The 21,209-nt window shown below is 37.2% G+C and overlaps 1 protein-coding gene and 1 long non-coding RNA gene across 9 annotated transcripts in view; both read left to right on the top strand.

Annotated features, from left to right (window-relative positions):
* Window positions 1-12,546, top strand: part of LOC133529109 (T-box transcription factor TBX3-like) — a 147,768-nt gene extending 135,222 nt beyond the window's left edge. For 6 of the 8 annotated variants that reach the window (XM_061866738.1, XM_061866737.1, XM_061866736.1 and 3 more), the window contains 4 exons: window positions 117-193; window positions 8,616-8,749; window positions 9,142-9,466; window positions 9,790-12,546. In XM_061866738.1, coding sequence (XP_061722722.1) covers window positions 117-193; window positions 8,616-8,749; window positions 9,142-9,466; window positions 9,790-10,024 — 771 coding nt within the window. In that variant the 3' untranslated portion in view covers window positions 10,025-12,546. The remainder of the gene's footprint in view (window positions 1-116; window positions 194-8,615; window positions 8,750-9,141; window positions 9,467-9,789) is intronic. The other 2 variants (XM_061866739.1, XM_061866735.1) reach the window with 1 other exon arrangement.
* LOC133529127 (uncharacterized) overlaps window positions 1-19,384 on the top strand; it is a 229,284-nt gene extending 209,900 nt beyond the window's left edge. The window contains exon 2 of the long non-coding RNA XR_009801101.1: window positions 19,248-19,384. This is a non-coding gene — a long non-coding RNA (uncharacterized LOC133529127). The remainder of the gene's footprint in view (window positions 1-19,247) is intronic.
* The last annotated feature ends 1,825 nt before the right edge of the window (window positions 19,385-21,209 follow it).

Below are 21,209 nucleotides of genomic sequence, written 5' to 3'. Positions count from 1 at the left end.
CAACTATGTACAGAACACGGTTAAAAGTAAAGCCAGACAAGGCAGGCTTATTGACAAAGAGCGATATCTTCCAGACAACTTTTGGGTATAATACTAATATTACTTGATATTTTCAGATAACGCAGCTGAAGATCGACAACAATCCTTTCGCGAAAGGATTCAGAGACACCGGCGCGGGAAAGAGAGAGAAAAAGTAAGTATCTATCCCTTTATACAGGTTCCATCAGTGTTGGTAGGAACGAGTTTTTTGAGTCTAAATTTGAAGTACACGACTCGTTATTAGGTACGATTCTGCGCTTAAAAACTTCCGAGTCTTTTAAGTCTTGAGTCGAGTCCTATATTGCGCAAGTCAAAGGAACTCGAGCATAAGAGAAAAAAAGCCTTACTTTATGATGTCCCTACTGTTAAACTAAATTCACGAATCATCATCAAATTAAGGATTTAATACAATAAAACACGGAAAACAGTCATAACTTGGGAATCTCCACTACGTCGCCGCCATTGCTGCGATGCTCACCTGTCAGTCCTTGCCGCGCTATAGTGATGTGACCATATCCAATACCGATTGTAGGGCTGCACTCGCGATAGCCTCATCATCGGTTATCACTGCCCATGAGTTTTACATGACAATTGCATTTTGAATTTTATTATAAAAAAATCTATAAGGGTACCGTTTTTTGCCATTTGGCTCCGGAACCCTAAAAAGAGAGTACCTACTCTTAAATGGGCTGCAGTCTCTAAAACAGACTCGGGTCTCTAACGAGTTGAAAGGAACTCGAGTTTCGACTAAAGAGGCTGTCAACAACCAATGTCCTTGAAATTGATGTTACTTAAACAGTTTTTTAAGAAAGACTATTTGTTTTAGTCAAGTAAGAAAAATATATGTTCATATTAATTATATTTCAAAGACCGTGGTTGTACTCGATACATGATTGAACGAAATCGGCTCGATAGAAAATAATTGCAAAGATTGGTCTTAAAATCACAATTAAACGGTTCTATGTCTTTATTGTTTTGACTTATGGGTCTGCAATTAAAATCACAATTTCAAAACATTTATATCTAAACCGCTGTTGAGTAAAATATTACACTAATAATCCACTTTTTTTATTTAAATATTTTTCTTATTATTCCCTTGCCCAGGCCCAGTAACATGCGACAGTGCTATCTCATTTACTCCGATACAAATAGACAGTGTGCGCGCTTTAGGTATTGACAGCCTCTTAATTATAAAGATTCGAGTGTCACCAAAACTGATTTTTAATAACACTTTGCTTGATAAATTGACCCGATAATTGACACTGTCTTAATAGTTGCTAAAAGGGTGACTTTACGCAATGATATATATAGTTGGTCAAACCAATTTGTCAGTTAATAAGAACAAAAAAAACTATACTCGTCCTTTTTTTTGGGTGCTAGTACTAGTGTAAAACAAAGATAGTATGATTCTCTCTGTCTATGTTGACATGAGATCGTCCTTTGACAAACTATAACTATAGACAGGTTATATGTATTCTTACATAAGGAACACAAAAAGTACTTCCATATTTATTTAGATACCGTCTACGAAGAAATCTGTTATTTTTTATTAATTTTCGCATTCCATACATATTTGTCATACTCGTTGTCAAACATGACCTTGTCTCTTTTTCTTTCGATGATCGGGGACCTCGTTAGCACTTACACATTTCTCACTTGTGCAATTTGTCACAAGGTAACAACTTCAATTTTGGAATGCCTACCTATAATCTTAAGTTTACAATAAATCATTGACTTTACGACGATTCGGCGTTGTCGTCGGCGAGCGATCGCAAAAAAAAAAAGAATTAATGTCAAACGTTCTTAGAAAATATCGTTAAAGTGATCAAAGTGATAAATCGTACGAAATCTCGGGATATCAATTAACGCTTCAATTATGAGCCCGTAACCAACACGAATTTATCAATATATCGTGAGAAAAAACAGTCCACTTTTATAAGATAAAGCTTACGCTATCTATCAGATAAGATAAACAGGCAACATTAGAAAACACAATTACGCTAATAGCTATTCAATTATCAAAAAACACGGTAGGTGGCGCAACGCAACTAAAAGCTCACTATAAGATTAATGAAGGCAAAAACCGACGGCAGCTTAAGCAAAGTTAACAGCTAACGAAATTAGCCTCCTATCTCCGAATCTCGAATTAATTAGAGCAAGTGCCGACATTTCCGAAGGCAGCGGCAGCACCGGCGCCTTCCAAATTCAAATTAAACCAATCCGGCGCCTCCTTATTCGTGTTCCGAGTTTAAACACGGCGAGTAACGGCTCAAAATGGTGGAGTCATTCGACTTGCCGCTTTTTTCAACCGTCTTTAGCGTGCAAGGGAGAAAATTGGATTTCCACGATAAAATCAGCTTTGCTTTTTTTCGCGGCGTAATTTACCCGTAGGATAGGTTCCGCGAACGTATTTGAATTTCGAACGAGAACTCAATTAGCTCTTTTGATGAATAGGTAAATCGGATTATGGGGTTTTTCTGTTTAAGCGAAAATTTGGGTTAACGCGGGCCGCGGCGCCCGCGGCTATTTGGCTGACTGTGTACCTAGTCCGCATTGACCTAGTTTAAACTCATCCGATTGATTTGATTCTAAGAGATATCTTAAGTTCGACGCATCAAAAGCTTAGCATATAGTAAACGCCCCTATAATGGAACAGGCAAGGCACCAGTAATGGGATGGTATAGACAAATCCTGTAAAACAAGTATTCACCATCAGTTTTTAATCGCTGACAACATTTTCCCATACACAAGAGCCAAAGAGCTGCTTAAGTTTAATTTTTCATTGATATTTGTTAGTTTAAAAATGAATGGCGCCATACATCCCATGATTGGAGCAAAAAACCATAGTTTTAATTGGTTAATAATATTGAAACCAATTGCAGTAGCTTTTCATTAACTACATAAAAAACATAAAGAACGAATTGGGCATTCAACTTTTAAAGCGTAAAGCGGTAGAAATTTTACAGATGTCGGTGAAATATCAAAAATACACCAAATTTTCTCTTAAATGTCCCGTGATTGGTGCCGTTAACATAGGTCTATTATGTAGGTAATTGTAAAAAAAACACTCGTTGGCGCGTTATAGGTATTATTACTCTCAGCTCCGTACGCCTTGCTTGGGCGTTCAGCTTTCAGTCTCGAGTTCTGTACCCCTAGTGTAAATAAATTCGATTTCGAAACGTGACGTACGCGTTTGCGTTTAGTCTCATTTTGTATTGGATTTAGAAACAGCGCGCCAAGCGGGACGTTTTGGAAACTCAAAATCCTATACAAAATGAGACTTAACGCAAACGCGTTCGTCACGTTATGATGTCGATAAAATTTACACTAGGGGTACTGAGCTACACCTTCAGCTTCCTAATCCCGCATGATTTACCATACATTATTTAAAATAAACTGAGATACCTAAACCTAAACTGTATACACATCATTTACGGTAAAGAAAAGGCCGGATTATTAAAATAAATGATCATTATCAAAGCTGGAGTCAACCTTAACTCTCATATACATATTATGTATATGATCCCGATGTCCGCTATAAGCATTGTGTATGTATTACTGTGTATCTGTTTGTATACTCTGTAAGAAACAGGCTTCAGACATTGTCTCGCGAATTACGAGCGCGGTTAATGTTTATAAGCAGGCAGAACCAGTCGGGGGACTTTTATGGGATGTACCACCCGCGATATCTATTAGCAGCTTTTTCTATTTAGTACAATTATGGTCTGATGTGTACCCGATGCAGGTTTTACTGGAAATTAATTATTTTTGCGTGTTTTGAATTAGATTTATAGACAACACAAAATAAATTAATATACCAACTTATGTTAATAGCACCAATCATGGGACATTGGAGAACATTTGGAGTATTTTTGATATTTCACCAACATCTGTAAAATTTCTACAGCTTTATGCTTTAAAAGTTGAATGTCCAATCCGTCCTTTATGATTTCTATGTATTTAATGAAAGCTATTGTAATTAGTTTCAATATTATTAACCAATTAAAACTATGGTTTTTTGCTCCAGTTATGGAATGTACGGCGCCATTCATGTTCAAACTAAACAAAGCTCTTGCTTATGGTAAAATGTTGCCGGCGATAAAAAACTGGTGGTAAATACTTGTTTTACAGGATTTGTCTATACCATAGGGGTGTCCACTATAATAGGTATATAAATACAAAAAAGGTAAATCCATTAAAACCCTGAATTATTTATGTAACTTGAGAGACGAAACAATGACAAGGATTAACATGTAAACAATGATCCACGGTATTATAATTTAACTATGAATACTATAATGCACCAAAGAGAATTTTCATAAATAGCCAAATTCTCATGGAAAGTTCTGCTTGTTTATTGCCAATCGTTTTGACGAATTGTCTCGATTTCGCTGCCGCTTGAATCAGACACCATTTTATGACTAAATTGAGAGGTATAAGTAAATAGGTATATGACCTGTACGAAAATACAAATATAAATTTCAACCGCCGGATGTCATAATCACACGCGTTACATTACCTACGTTAGCTACACGCAAGGAATCTTTAATTCGCTCACACATTTTGCACCGGACGCGCTCATGCCGCAGCTTCCGAATTAGAGCGGATGAGCCGGATGTCGGAAGTTCTTTTTTCAAAATGGCCGCCGGCCGGAAGGGCGGGAAACGTGAGCGTTTTGACAAACGCCGCGCGGAGGACACATGCCGAGCATATTTCATCGTCCCTTTGTGGCGGGTGGACGTGTGGGCAGCGCGCCGTGATGCCCTTTGCCAAGATGTTGGTGGTTACGGGTGCTTGAATATGGAACGAATTTATATTTTAAATGGTCTTGTTTTTCATGGTACCTTTTTAACAAATGGGGCCCAGCCACTGCCAGTAAGAATGACATGAATAATATTGACTTTTCTTATACCATTCCAATTTTCATATCATTTCAAAAGTGTCGTTTGTAGTCGAATAAATTATATTGGATTATTAGGCGAGAAGTCTACCGAGCGTATTTTCAAGAATTTCATTATATTTATTTATTCAAAAAGTCGTCGGATCCGATTCGACCTTCTTCTTAAACACTTTGATTTATATTGTTCTTAAACATTTCAAAAATCTAAGTAGGCATTATTAAGCAAATTGGTATGATTTTATGTTTATCATATTTATTAAGTGACAAATTAATAAACCACGGAAATCTCACCCTAGAGAGAATCACTTACCACCCTACAAGGCTTACATTTAACCAATGATTCCCAACTTTACCAAAGATAATCAAATCCCTAAATTCATCATCCGAGCTTTAGGGATAAACTACAGGGCATCAATAAAAACGCGAGGGGAACGGAGCGGGATGAAATTTGGTGAAATTACAAGGCGAGCCACCCCTAGAGTTTACATTGTAACGCGAGCACCCTAATGCCGACAGTTTAATTTAGGGTTGCCACATTTTTATCATTTTTATCCGTCTTCTCAAAGCTTAGGTTCGCGTGACTAAATGCAATTGCTCTCTGTGCAATCCGATTGTACAACATAAGGACCGCATTTGGCAATCCGCCTGGGTTTGGGATTGTTTCTCGCGCGCTTTACCTCTAAGATGAGAGTATAGATTGACTATTATGGACACAAAATCAAATATTTACCTACTAGTAAGATTTTCAGTACCCAATTGCAGAGTACATTGCCTCAAAGCATATTGGCTGTAAAAATAACTCTATATATTAAAGATGACTGGGTTACAAAACCGTCTCTAATTTTTATCGCGGAAGATATATGTTTGACATATTTTTATGAAGTTTATTTGTATGTGATATGCCTAAATCTAGAGCGTTCGTCCAATATGAGGCCCCGAGATGCCTAAGTGAGAAGAACCTAAGAAAAAAAATCTCTAAATAATCCCGCTTTCTCAAAACAGGTAACTTTAAAAAACTCTAAAATTTCCATCGTCAACCCTAGAGCGCAGGGGTGGCCCAAATTAAATTCTATCAGCGACAATAATGAGACGAGTTAATACAGGCGACCGCGGACGACCCTAAAACAATGAGTTTGCCGAAAGCAAATCATTGTGCAACTATTGTCATGGAAATTATTTTCGAATGTTTTGGGAGCGTTTAGGCGACTTCGGGGTACGGCCAACTAAAGTAAATCATTGTTATATGAAAATGATGCTTGCTTAGGCATAACACCTTTAATACTTTATAAGTAGTTTTACATAATAAAATTATAGTTATGTCAATATGTCATTAGATAATCAATGGCATCTTTTCTATCTACCTAACTCCATTTTACCTGTCCATACCTAAGATATAATTTTAGTTTTTAATTTAGGTACGTAAAATGGTAGTAGTTTAGGTAGGTTTTTCATATACTTTTTAATTCATCAGAAGCTACATTCTACTCCAAGTGTCTTTCCTGAAAGTAGTTTTTTTTTAGTTTTTCTGCAAATCTAGAGAGGTTTTTGCTAGTAGTGAGATATTTTCGAGATAACTAGGAAACGATGCCTTGCTCACCCTAATCTCTAACCCTAATCTAACTCGTTTATAATATTATATTAATTACAAGACATTTTTAATGAGACGTCTACACCTTATGGTTCTGATACGATCGCATTATTATAGGGTAGTTAATTTAGACCCTAATAAACACACTTTCATAGGTTTTACAAACACCGACAACTTTAATTTATCCATATAAAATAATTCAGCAAGCAAAGTATCACTACTTTGTTTTAAATCAAAACGTCGCATTTACGGAAGGTGGAGGTAAGGAAATAAATCTCCATGTACCAAAAAAGTATCATCAAAAAACCTTGAATAGGTGGCGCTACAATACCTAGAGTACTTGAACAAAAAAATCAAATCATAGACAGCGCACTTCACTCCGTCAATAACGCCTAGGTTCTTAGCTACTCTAGCGCTACTCTGGAGAGATTGAAACTATTATTTTTACTCGTAGCTGACAGCTGGACACTTTTGTAACAGTTCTACCATAAGAGATATCACTCCTCTTAATTCCACACTCCATAGTCGCATTTAATGTCGCGACGTCACAAGTGTCACAAGTGACCATGATGTACGAAATACATTACCGCTCGAAATATTTCCAAAAAATAATGATGCTCTTATGGTAGTTAAGACTAAATTAAAAAAGTCTTTCGGAATTGTTATAGCATTAAAAACTACCTCTACTTTTAATTTGCGGTCATATCAAAAATACACACTGTATTTACAACAAGATATTTTTAATAAGACGTCTAAACAAACGCAAAAAATAAAAGCCCTAAACGCAAACTATATACTTAATGGTACGTGACAGCACCGCGTTAATAATTTCAAAATGACAGTGTGCACTTTGGGGGCGTCAAACGTTTGACATTTCGGTAATGGGCCGCAAAAGGTTAATCATCTCCTAATGACAGCAGAATTCGACCCATAGCAATTTGCCCTTTCGCCGTTTTAGGGTTAAGAAAAATATGATAGGTAGGATATTTAAGAATATTATACTAGTTTATTAAAAAGTGGTGCCATCTTACCGGGCACTACCTAAAGGTTATGGCGCCATCGCACGAAACGATGCTGCTATACCTTTGGCCTTTGATCTGTGATGGCACCACTTTTTAGGGTTCCGTAGCCAAATGGCAAAAAACGGAACCCTTATAGATTCGTCATGTCCGTCTGTCTGTCCGATTATGTCACAGCCACTTTTTTCCGAAACTATAAAACCTATACTGTTCAAACTTGGTAAGTACATGTATTCTATGAACCGCATTAAGATTTTCACACAAAAATAGAAAAAAAAAAAACAATAAATTTTGGGGGTTCCCCATATTTAGAACTGAAACTGAAGAGCGCGAGAGACACTTCCAAAGTGGTAAAATGTGTGTCCTCCCCCCCCCCCCGTAACTTCTAAAATAAGAGAATGATAAACCTAAAAAAATATATGGTGTACATTACCATGCAAAATTCCCCCGAAAATTGGTTTGAACGAGATGTAGTAAGTAGTTTTTACTTAATACGGCATAAATTTAAAAAAAAAAATCATCAAACCCATACGTCTGGGGTATCTATAGATAGGTCTTCAAAAATGATATTTAGGTTTCTAATATCATTTTTTTCTAAACTGAATAGTTTGCGCGAGAGACACTTCCAAAGTGGTAAAATGTGTGTGCCCTCCCCTGTAATGTAACTTCTAAAATAACAGAATGAAAAATCTAAAAAAAATATATGATATACATTACCATGCAAACTTTCACCGAAAATTAGTTTGAACGAGATCTAGTAACTAGTTTTTTTAATACGTCATAAATGGTACGGAACCCTTCATGGGCGAGTCCGACTCGCACTTGGCCGCTTTTTAATATTTAACAAATTGTACACATATCAGTGAAAGAATAAGGATCAAAGTCAAATGGCGTTCTAAAAGTTTTAATTATGTGTCGAAAGATGGCAGTAAATTTAAGTCGCTACAAAATTTTCTTTGACAATACACCTCTATTTAAAAAAAAAATTTGGTATTAGTTACTTATATATACTTAGGTAATATAAGTTTAAGTTTTCCGTTAGTAAATTTCGCAATGATAACACGAGTAGTCTGTCCGTGTACCGCAGGCAGGCGCTGCTGACGGCGCGCTCCGAGCCTAGAGACGAGGACGATGAGCGGCCTCTGGACGTCGGCGGCCCCTCGAGTCCGCCGGCCCCGTCCAGCACACACCACACCAGCACATGTGAGTATCTTCCTGCTCATACAATCCAAGGAAAATTCGTCCAAAAAAAGCGCATAGACTCGATTTAACGTGTTCATTCCTTTTCGAAAGTGGCTACCATGACTTCCAACCGAAAGGCCCTAAGCTAAAACTTATTGGACTTTTGTCTAGTGAGTGAGTTTTAAACCGCAGAAAACTTTTGAACTCTCACTCTGTTTATTAATCACTGTCAACATAGACGTGCCATTAAAACCTACGCTCAACGTGTAATAATTTAATTGACCTAATGTAATTCCTGACATGTTTGTTCCACGACCCAATAAAACTAAATTTGTTAGAGATAACGATGGAATAATATGGTATTTTTATTAGGGTAGTTATTCATGAACTAAATAAGGTTTTTTCTCTTGCAGCCTGGTTTAGTTCTACTGCGGGCGACTCCGGCGCGGAAGAGGTCAACGAGGCCGGCTCGGACTCGTCCTGCTCTGGCGGCGCTCGCGCCTCCTCCCCTCCCGCGGGCCCCTCCCGGCCCTCGCCCGCTCCCGACGTGTCCCTCGGCCCCCCTGTGCAACCCCCGTTACTCCCCTACCTGTACCCGCCGTCGCTGTACCCGCCGCCGTTCTTCCCAACGCATCAGATGCCACCGGGTCTGCTGTTTAACCTGCATCCACTGTTGCAGCAGTACTCGCTGCCACCTCCGCCTGCATTACCTGCGCCTCCTATAGGGAAAACGCACAGGTTGGTGTCTATTAATTATCTGTGATTTCAGTGTTAGAATAATTGTTCAATTGTTTCCAAAATATAGAAGAAAAAATGTTCCACTAAACTTTAAGGTCACATTCGAATAGCATCTGCAAGCAGCATTACTGCTAAAGCGATTACAACATTAAATCTGTCACTCAATTTATCAAGGCGTTTAACAGTGACATCGCCAGCTTACCGCTGCTTAGATTGCAATCCGAATGTCGGTTTAGACTATATTTATTACTTTGCTTACTCTGCAAACCATCAGAAAGAAAAACTAATAGATTTTGGTCACTAAAGGCTTTCACCTCCTACAGGTTCGCACCTTACGCTCTACCCGGTTTGGGCTCCGCGTTCGAGCAAGTCGCCCCCCGAGCCCGGAGTCTGAGCTCGTCGCCCGCGAGGCCGCGAGTTGGGTCTCCCCCCGCGCGAGCCGCCTCCGCCGACCCCCCTCCGGACGCCCCCACGGCCACTGCCACGGGCACCCCGCCGTCGGACCTGAAGAGCATCGAACGGATGGTCAACGGCTTGGACGTGGAGACGCAGGACTGACTCGGAAGAGCGTTGTAAATACCGTGTATTTATATCGATGTAGCTACGCCTGGTGCAGTATTCGCGTCTTCTACGATTAAATTTCGGGCTTTCGCTCGCCTACCTAATTAACATTATTTTCTGAAAGCTTTACGAAACATATGTTCATTATGTACAAACATGCAAATATATTAAATCAAGGAAAAATAATACACTAGTGCCACTCTAAATGGCATTGGTGTAAACAGTTTTTTAATACTTTTGTTGAAACTTTTTATTAGAACATCTGAGTAATAAAACCAATTCTGCCAAATCGTTTTTCAAATTTTTGTAATGTAATAAATGATATTAGGTAAGTGAAGATGCCAATAGATGCAGCCAGGCGCGGCGTTTTTGTATCGTTCCTATTTTTTTCTGTCGAGTTCTATTCGGGTCGATATTCGTATACTGAATGTAAATAGTTAAGTTAGGTCGTTAGGTTGTTAGGCACCTGTAAGGCAGTTGTTCAACGTGAACTGTGACGTCAGAAAAGTGTTTACGGTTCACATTGCGCTTTTTAGACTCCTATAACAAATTGTAACTTTAATAAAATATACCGTCTCAAAACTGACTTCAACCCTATAGGTAAAAAATAAATAACCCTTTAAAAAAAAAGAAATTTCTAACGAAATTTATATAAACCGAATTCCGGAAAATACCAGAACGGACTTAATAATTTTGTAGTAATTACGTAAGTAAATAATTTGAGTTGTTAGACAATTTGTGGGTTGCCTTAAGCATCAGAGTTATATCGAAATATAATTTGTTAACGCTATGATATAACCGATTTATCAACCAACATGCAAAATAGTTCTACTTTGCTGTCTAATAGGACTCTACGAAGCGCATGACATTATTTATGTTTCATTAACTTAGGGTCAACAATTTTGATGGAAAAAATATGACTTTATGAGTGTATTAAGTGTTTCTTATTCATCTGTCGGCATTAAAAAAAAACTTTTTCAATTATAATGCAAAAAAAATTATACTTGTTATTTTTTCCAATTTTTTTTCATATCTGTTATTACCTATATGTTACTATAATTAGCACATTAAATTAATTATGCTACAAATCCTTGCAAATTCATATTTTTTCCGCAAAAATTCCGACTTATCTCATAACATTAACATCGAACACTACACGTAGGTTATGCGACACACAATAGTAATCACTAATAGTTTTCCACCGGAGTAGCAATAGGCTTAATATAGAAACCATTCGAAGTGATGGATCTGCAGTTGTGACACTATCACTGTTTTAAATGTTACTGTTTTTATTTAGATACTTTTGTGAAAAATATAATAGGTAAATAGTTCAAGGCCGCGCAAGAGAATTATGCGGTATTTTTTACATTAGCGTATGAATTATGATTTTTGGGGTTCTATTTTATTATAACTCCAAAAGTAATAAGTATAGTTTTTTATAGTACTGTTACTTCCAATATTGGTTGACGAGACTGTAGATATTACTTTTTTTATTACATGTCAATCATTCCTTGTCTTTTTTGAACGAAAAACTTTTAATTTGTTTACTATAAAATATTACTAGTGCTATTAACATTAATGATACCTATGTGCAATTCAACAGCATTGTGTTCTGTGCTACAACTGCATTTAATCAATTCGCTCATCAATTCATTTAAACTCACCCTATAGAATAACATTAAATACATTGCTTTATTTTGTAAATACAATTTGTAAGGTATATATGCGTGTTTACTAATAGACATATTTTGAAAATATGTTTGTCAATTGTGCTGTGAGATTAGCGCGTGTTTAATTGTTGCTAATAATTTGAAAAGGCAATTCAAATGTCATTGATAGTTATTTTTGATAATAAAATGTAACAGTGTTGTTGCAAATACAATTTGATAATGATAATTATCAAACATGTTTCTTACAAGATTTGCATTGAAATATTTATTTCGGCTTCTAAATATATTTTGATAACTTATTTGTTTAGAAAGTATAATTTTTTTCTCTTGCCCCAACAATTGAACGCGCGCGAAAAACGATTGATAAAATCTAACGTTAAGTTAAAAAAAGTTTGTAATATATAGTTGATAACTATTGTAGTTAAAAATACAAAATATATTATCTATAAAATGAAAATAATTTTCCATGGAATTCATTAAATTTAAGCATTAAGAGTTTATTTCGACATATTTTTTTTTTGTAATAAGTACTTAGTGTTTTACGAAATAAATGACTGGCGTAAAGTCGTCCCATTGTGCGTGTTACATCACGAATTTATAAGCCAATCAGAGCACAGCAGAATGATTGTTGACCAATCAAAAAAGCCTATGCACAGCTTATTTCTCTTCACTCATTTATTTTATAAAACACTACATCTGTAAATTATAACCAGAGATTTGACATGCAATACAATTCATTATTTTGCCATTTTTACAAGCTTGCAGCGAGGTCTGCGAGCAGTTTGTAAGTACAGCTGTAATTGAGAAATTATTCATTAAAATATAATAGATAAATCTATTGACAAAATACTTATTGTTTTTTTACTAGAAATACCCTATCAAGACACCCAAAAAGTAAGTAATTATCACCAACTCAGAAGGATTTTCCATGTATTTTTCTTTACTAAGAAAAAGCCAATGAACGTAAACCACTTTTGATATGACGTGTGCAACGTAAAGGAACATTAAACGAAATCTACGCTGGATAACGCTAACCCTATTAATTAATATTTAAACGTAAGTGTTTTAAACGACGGCGGTGATGGAGTCAATAACAACAAGCAGAGTACAGTCAATAAGGTTTAGATAAGTCAACCACATTAACCGTTATTCAAGGTCACAAAATTTGAGGACAAACTGCGAGAAAATCGCTTGCCCACGGTATAGGCACGTCATGAGGCGAGACCAGGGCCATATGACGAGAGCAGTAATGCAGATGGAGGAAATGAAGCGAGGCAGAGGCCGACCAGCCGCCACCTGGAAAAGCACCATCGAAAAAGACATTAAAGCTAATAATGTAGATGCAGTGACAACACAACAGTACATTACGATACAAGTGCGAAAAATAGGAAATTCGAAACGAGTGGCGATAAATTAAAACACGACCGAAGGGAGTGTTTTAAATAAATATTATAGGACATTATTACACAAATTGACTAAGTCCCACAGTAAGCTCAATAAGGCTTGTGTTGAGGGTACTTAGACAACGATATATATATAATTATAATATATAAAATATTTATAAATACTTAAATACATAGAAAACACCCATGACTCGGGAACAAATATCCATGCTCATCACACGAATAAATGCCCTTACCAGGATTTGAACCCGGGACCATCGGCTTCATAAGGTCTTAGCACATTGTTACAACTCAACAGCCACTCGACTCAAAATTAAATATTGAAATTAAAGCCTTATCTTGTATGTCCTATAGTACAATGTTTAAAATTTAGAACTGTCGGGTGGTCTACGCGTCGTCCACTCGTCGTCCACTAAGGTGAACCAAAAGTGAGTTGAGTTGGTGTGGAATTGGTATAGTGTGCGAAGACCTATAGGCAGGGTCACTACCCACAAGGCCAGACCGGTCGTCGACACGAGTTGTGAATGACCTATTCGCACATGTATCGTACAACGTTTTACAGTACATATGGCCCTTTAAATGTTCGACACAGTAACGTAATATGCTAATGTTCGCACTAGTGCGGTAAAGTAGCACCAAATGTACTGTAAAATAATTTGTTGTGGCGAAAACGTACGAGGAGGGCTGACCCCAAGTGATATGGGAACATAGCCAGGAGAAAGAAAGAAGAAGTCAACCACATTATATAGAAAATCTCAAGACTTAATTAAGTTCCATCGCACTGGACCGATACCAGTAATTTTCACTATTTTAAGCGCGTCACTCTTTGATACTAAGCGTCGCCAGTAAGTACAAAAAAATACGAGTTCTTTCACATGGTTCATGAAGAGATTCTAAAAACAGTATTCCTACGCTTAACTGAATAGGTAGCTCCGTTCATTGACATTCTCTATTTAGGTATAAGCAAAGAGAATTTGAAATAGAGGCGTATTGTCTAAGAAAACTTCATGTGTCGAAGGATGGCAGTAAATTTACGTCGCTACAAAGTTTTCTTTGAGAATACACGTGTTTTAAATTCTCTTTGGTATAAGTAGCATCCATTATTTAAAATCTAGGTAATGTGTAGGCACTAAAAAGTCTCCATCCTAAGACTTTTAATTCATACATACCTACTTATCTCGTTTATTTTTTGTCACCAAGCACAATACGAGCCAAACATGAAACCAAAAATCGTCCTAATTCCCACAAAAATAAAATAGAACTCCTAATTAACGCAAACGGCGTCCGTGTAGAATCTTGGTCACATCTCATTCTCGTACAAACATAATTGCGCGCGCGCACTATCTGAGCATCACCGAGGTGTCACGTACATAATTGGTGCTATCTGATGAGCGTTACTCAGCGTGGCGTATGCTAAACTAGTTTTTGTAGATGGAGATAGGCTATTTCTAGTGGCGAAACTTGTCAGAGAGGACAACACGAGTAAGATTATCTAACATCGTCTTAAATAAGTTTTTTCACTTCACCTATACGAAAAAGGGCTTTTTCTTCCCTGCTAAGAGGGATCAAAATGGCCTTTCTGTTCTAGGACACTTTTTAGCCACCTAAAATAAATAATACATTCCTAATAGTAGATATGAATAGTTGATTGTTAACCAAGGCATGAAAGGCACTCATTTCTGTCGAGGTAGTTTGGCGCTCAAGCGCAGTGAGGCACCAATAGTCCAAAGCTAAAATTATGCTTTTCACCCGAGTTAAACACTCTACTTTTCATTTCGAAAACGAGGAAAGTAATTTTACTTACCATGTATTTACATGTGTTTATAAAAATACGTGACTAAGTGTTAACTTTTATATTTTTTGAGGGTAACAATTAACAGTTTAGGAAAAAGTATCGTTATTTACAGAATGGGGAGTTAGGTAAATATAGTCAGTTCATGTGCCCCTACCTGCCTACGCCCAGTCTCTACCTGACCTTACAGGTGGGCCCAACAATACCTACACAATAGGGATATTTGTTTCTTATGTGTTGTTCACGTAATAAAGAACCAGATAATTATAAGAAAAACATAGATACTTAGTGGTTATTTTTAAACATAATTTCTATTGAATAAATCGGATAGAAATTTAATAAGTAGGTTAATTGATCGTGACGCCACTATGTTAGTTTTCATATAAATTCCATATTAGCAAATCGTTTTGACAATCCTAAACTAAACTTAAACTGATTTGACTAGTAATACCCTATTTCCCGCTATACGTCAAACATCTTGCATCGCATTACAATATTTGATGCGACGCTCAGTATAATTGAGTCACTCGCGGCATCAATAAACGTGGGTTCATTCTTGAGCTTTAGGTAAACGTCTATAATTATTTTAGTTCGTTATTTTCAGGTTGTTAGCACCCGGTCTGTACTTAGCATTTGTAACATTTGGATACACCATGAGTATGTGGGACACGTGCGAAATCGCGAAATGCCCACTCAAGTACCTAATGGTCACCAAAAATGTCGCACACGCAAAAGATAAACGATAAGGCTAATTTGATAAATAGCGATGATATACCCATTCATAGCCTACGTGTGCCAGGTGACATCTTTACACGTGTTACTAGAAACCGGGTTTAAGTTTGTTGCGAATATAATTTTCTTGAGTGGGTAGTTAACTAGTTAACTCGGTAGGCAGTAGCTTGGCAGCGACAAAGTGTGACAGCGCTACCTGTAATCTTCAATTTTAATTAAGTATCGGTTCTACGGAACCGGTGCTCTTTGGATGATAAATTATAAGGGCCGAAATTTTGAAACGTAAGAGCCTCGGCAAAAATACCATTTTGTCCATTTGGCGTTGAAACTCTAGATCCATGGAGCCAGCGCGCACAAGTTTTTTCAGAAATCGCGAAGCGTCTGGTTGACGTAATTGGTGACCGAAGAACTGGCGGGTTCCTCGCACTACGTATCAGTATTACGATACAACGAGGAAAAGCCGCCGGCATCCTTGATACAATGCTTCAAAGGCCTATTTTAGATTTAAGCTAGTTATAGTAACACAACTGTATCTATATATCCATTATGTATACTGTTATTATAAGTTTAGTTCCTACAAGTGTGTGTATGTAATTCCACTATAAAATAAAGAAGTAGAGTACATTTCCCGCATCAATATGATCGCTGGCTCGATGGAAGAATGCCTTATGGTAGAGTCACGAGGAGCCGCCATACAATCCCAGATTTTATAAAACATTTTGATCTGTGGTTTTATGAGTAGTATTGGTGTTTATAAACTATAAACTGAAATAGATGTTATATACTAAAGAAAGAGTAGCCATGCCCTCCAGTGGCGCAGGCGGGAAACGAACCAACGTCTTCAGCCTACGCGGCTAACACTCTGGACCTTTAGGCCACCTGGTCACGGCGGTATCCGCCTTAATTTTTCGAGTAGGTATAGGTATGTACCTTTGAAATACTAGGTCTATTTGCGTTTCTAAAATGGAAAAAGGTGAAAACATTTTTTTTTATTGTCTTTATAAATTAATATAAATTCAAGATATTAAAATGAAAGCGTGTTGTCTAAATCATCATGTTTCTGTCCTATGTTTACAAACATCACATAATATTGGGGCAACCGAACTCGTTATTTTAATATTTGTGGTATAAAAACGTCTAAAATGTATCTCTGATTACCTCAAGCCAGATCATAGTCGTAAACGAGCCTCGCATACCGCGAAAGATGCGCGATAAGCTGGTGTCGTGGTGCTAAAGTGATAAAGTGCGCTGATACGGCCATTCATACGAGGGCTGGGTGTGTAATGAGGGTACTGACCTCACTGACCTGATGGGATGAGCAGTATAATTGTAAGGTAGACAGGTCTTGTAATAAAAGACTTATTTAAGAAAAGCCTTAAAAACCGACTTCAAACAGGATTCAATCATTTTCCTTTTATATGCGCTAAGAACTGGTATTCTTGAAGTCGATACCAGGGCAAATCTTAAAAACGTCAACACACTGTCAAACCAAATCCCGACCCTGGAGCGGTTCGACAAGAAGGCAAGAAAGGTCTGGTATTGTAACTATCTCCTCCTTTTTAGCTCCTCCTCGGTGCTAGTGATAAAGTGGCTGATACGATACGGCCATTCATACGAGGGCTGGGTGTGTAATGAGGATACTGACCCCGCTGACCTGATGATGAGCTTGCCAGCGTAATTGTAACGTAGAGAAGTGACCATGTTTTATAATATAAGACTAATTTTAAATGTAACCGCTAGGCCTGAAACAGTCGAGAATTTAGGAACTCCGCTCGGAAGATAATGCATTCTGCTGTGCAATTTGACATCTATCCTCTCTTAGGGATGATATAAACTAAAGCTAGCAGTAGCGTAGGTTAAGTACCTACACAGAACTCGATTCCAATCGGCTTGTGTATTTTGAGACAAAAAAAGACTTCGTTTCATGAATTTCAAAGAATGAACAAGATGAATTAATTCCAGCTTACTTAACACGCCACTGAACGGTAGTGATAAAAAAAAACTGTCTGTTACAAAATAAAACAAGTAATAAATAAACAAGTTTGGGTTACAGCTTAAGATAGACCTGCACGACCTGCACCTACGGGTAAGTAAATAGATAGATAAACAATCAATAACAATTTAGCTTAAGACTGAAAACCGCCCATAAGTCAAAGTTCAAACAGCATTACTATTGAAACATCATGATTCGTTCTACAGACAGTAGCGATCAGTTATTGTCAGCAGCTACAAGTATGTTGTAGGCAAGCCCGAAGTACCGGTCGACCGGCGCGGCGCTCCTAACCTAAGTTTTAACCATTTTAGAGCCGATAACTTACTTATTATAAAGAATTGTTATGGGACATCCTTACAAAAACTGACTAAGCTCTAAAGTAAGGCTTATGGCATTGACAGGACGGGCCTTACGGGCTATAAGTATGGGGCCAGTACAGCGGTGTCACGCACACGAATTTGAGCCAATCGCGCAGTCTAACACCACAACGCGATTGGTTGATGAGTTCGCATCGCGCGCGCGAATGGTCGCAACCAGATGCGTTAGTGCCCGAAAGGCTCGCCCTTAGATATATATCAATAGCTTATGGTGTAAGTGGGTACTCAAGCAACGATATACACGAGGAACCCGAAAGATTTTAGACACGCATTTCTGAGGCCAAAAGAAGGTTTTTTTTTTATGAGTGTAGATCAATTGCGCCAAAGGAAATATTTTATTTTTTGTATAAAAAGTAAATATTATTGGTAAAAATGTCACTTAAAGTGAACTACTTCTTTTTTCATAAAACCTATTTTTTCAGTGTTACTGCTTACTGGTCACTTTTTGATATCTATCAATATAGTACATTACGATACAAGTGCGAAAAATAGGAAATTCGAAACGAGTGGCGATAAATTAAAACACGACCGAAGGGAGTGTTTTAAATCGACACGAGTTGCGAATTACCTATTCGCACATGTATCGTACAACGTTTTACAGTACATATGGCCCTTTAAATGTTCGACACAGTAACGTAATATGCTACTTCTCGCACTAGTGCTATAAAGTAGCCCCATATGTACTGTAAAGGATATTTAGACTACGCCGCATCAGTATGCGGTCATATAAATATGCCAGTGCCCGGCGTTTTGTTCAGTTCAGAAAAGTTTATTAAAAATTTTAGTCTGTAAATATGATCAGGAATACACTTAAAATCTTTCGGGTTCCTCGTGAGCACCGTTTAAATAATATAAAAATACTTAAATTCTTCGAAAATACAAATATAATATTCGTAGGTATCGTTAGGCAAATCTAGGAATGTCGAAGCATCAGGGTTTGTCTACAACACACATAGGTGTACACACAGCTTGATACCTACGTCCAGCAAACAAGCTAAGCTATTCATAGCTTTTAGTGGGTACCTACTTAGGACCTAGGAGATTTTTATTTTAAACTCATTAACGGCCCCGTAGGTTTGTACTCTTCTTTCACTCTCACTAAGCGTAAGCGCCCAGGACCGCGGATATCATGTTTTTGCTACTAATGCAATGCTTGCCTACCTACCAAATTTTGACAAAACACTTGTCAATAAATTTCAGTCTAAAATATAAATATCTCATGTATCATGCAAATCGCATTGCTTTAGCTATAGTTATACAGGGTGATTCATGAGACGTGAGCTGGACTAAGCCTACACAATCAGTAAATGTTAATGAATCGTTCACCATCATATTTAAGTAAAACAATCACGCTTTTTATCTGTTATTTAACTTTTTGTTAAGGACAAATTTGATTATCTACAATCATGGACACCCTACAACAGTTAATTAAAAAAGATAAAACCTCTTTAACCGTTATGACAGCACTTTGATTATGAAGAAAATAAAATGTCACACTTGAGTGAGATACGATTTTATAAAAGTAACCACACTCCGATGTCATTCAATTTGTCACTTATTATGGATAAAACAAAGAGGGTGACCATAAATATCGTAAATAAAATAAAACTCTTTTTTTTGAACAGTAAAAATTAAATTAACGTTAATCTCACAAATACTGGTACGAAACAGTTGCTGATAATTTACTGAATATGCAGGCTTGATCCTGCTCACGTCTCCTGAATCATCCTGTATACCTAATGGTGGTTCCACCTAAGCCAGCCGGCGGGCGCTGACGGCTGACACTGATCAATGCAAACAAATGAATATCGGCACGAGGCGAACTGCATGAAATATGTGCTGTTGCGACTACTACTTACCTAACTATCTACTACAACTAAAACTATTACCTACTATTGGCTCTGTGAGCTGTATACCTCGCGATAACCTTAAAAATGTAAAAAATATAATAGGTACTTATTTTGTTGAATTATTAATATTAATAGATTAGATTAGATTAGATTTATTTATTTCTTAAAGAAAAAGACACAGTATTTTACACAAAATAATAAAACAAAGGCTTTCACTAAAAGATCGTCAACTTAACATTAAAACAAAAAATATAAAAAATTTAAATTAATAAATAAAGAAATGTCACGATAAAAAAGAAAATGTCAATGTATACATAGCTAGGGATTATTTATCCCTAGCTATATCACAGCGAACTCACAATAGTCTTAAGTGCCATGGACCCTAATGGCGCTTAAGTCATTTAGACTAATTTACATCATTTTGAACATTTTTCAAAAAACGAATCGCCAAAAAAGTTCTACTACCTGTACCCCTAGTGTAAATAAATACGATTTCCAAACGTGACGTACGCGTTGCGTTTAGTCTCATTTTGTATTGGATTTCGAAAGAGCGCGCCAAGCGGGACGTTTTGGAAACTCAAAATCCTATACAAAATGAGACTTAACGCAAACGCGTTCGTCACGTTATGATGTCGATCAAAGATACACTAGGGGTACTGCTCACAAAATTTCGCGAGAATCGTTTGAAAATTGCGACCTGTAGAGGAGAACATCTGAACATACGAAAGCATTTTCGCCCAAGCTGAAATGGAGATCTAGCTAACGCTCGGTCAAATAAGAGCATAAGCTGAATTTGCACCGACTTGAATAGACGGAAGCCAGTGCCAGCATAAACGATGTATTTTCATAGAAATTTGGGATTAATTTTATTTACATGTCCACACTTTGTCATTGCCAGCTATGCAGAGTTAGCTTGGTCCGACTCTATGTTATTATAAATCTAACTTCGTCTTATTGTATTGATACATATTTTAAACAAATAAGTATTTGGCAAACATTTCATTTACTATTTATTTTATTTAGCTTTAATCGCTGATTAGTGATTAGGGTGCCTTGCCAACGTGCAAATCGTTTACGCTCCGTAAAGAACGAAACGCAACTGTCTCGGACGCACTAATATGGAAGAGTCATCGAGAGAGATGACTACGCAACGCTACGGAGCTTAAACGACACCCACACCCAGACTCTACTTTTCTTTCCACAGGCAATTAATAATACTCATGAGGTATGTAAATTTGTTAGAAAAGCTCACAACTGTACAGGTCCATTTTAGATCAGCCCCGCCGTTACCAATCTAGGTTCAAAAATAACCTAGTTACAGTGTCAGGATCTACAATGAAATTACATAGCAATAGTCCACACGCC

This window comes from Cydia pomonella, chromosome 20 (genome assembly GCF_033807575.1).
Source record: "Cydia pomonella isolate Wapato2018A chromosome 20, ilCydPomo1, whole genome shotgun sequence".
Taxonomy (NCBI): domain Eukaryota; kingdom Metazoa; phylum Arthropoda; class Insecta; order Lepidoptera; family Tortricidae; genus Cydia; species Cydia pomonella.
This window is presented reverse-complemented; position numbering and strand designations above follow the sequence as displayed.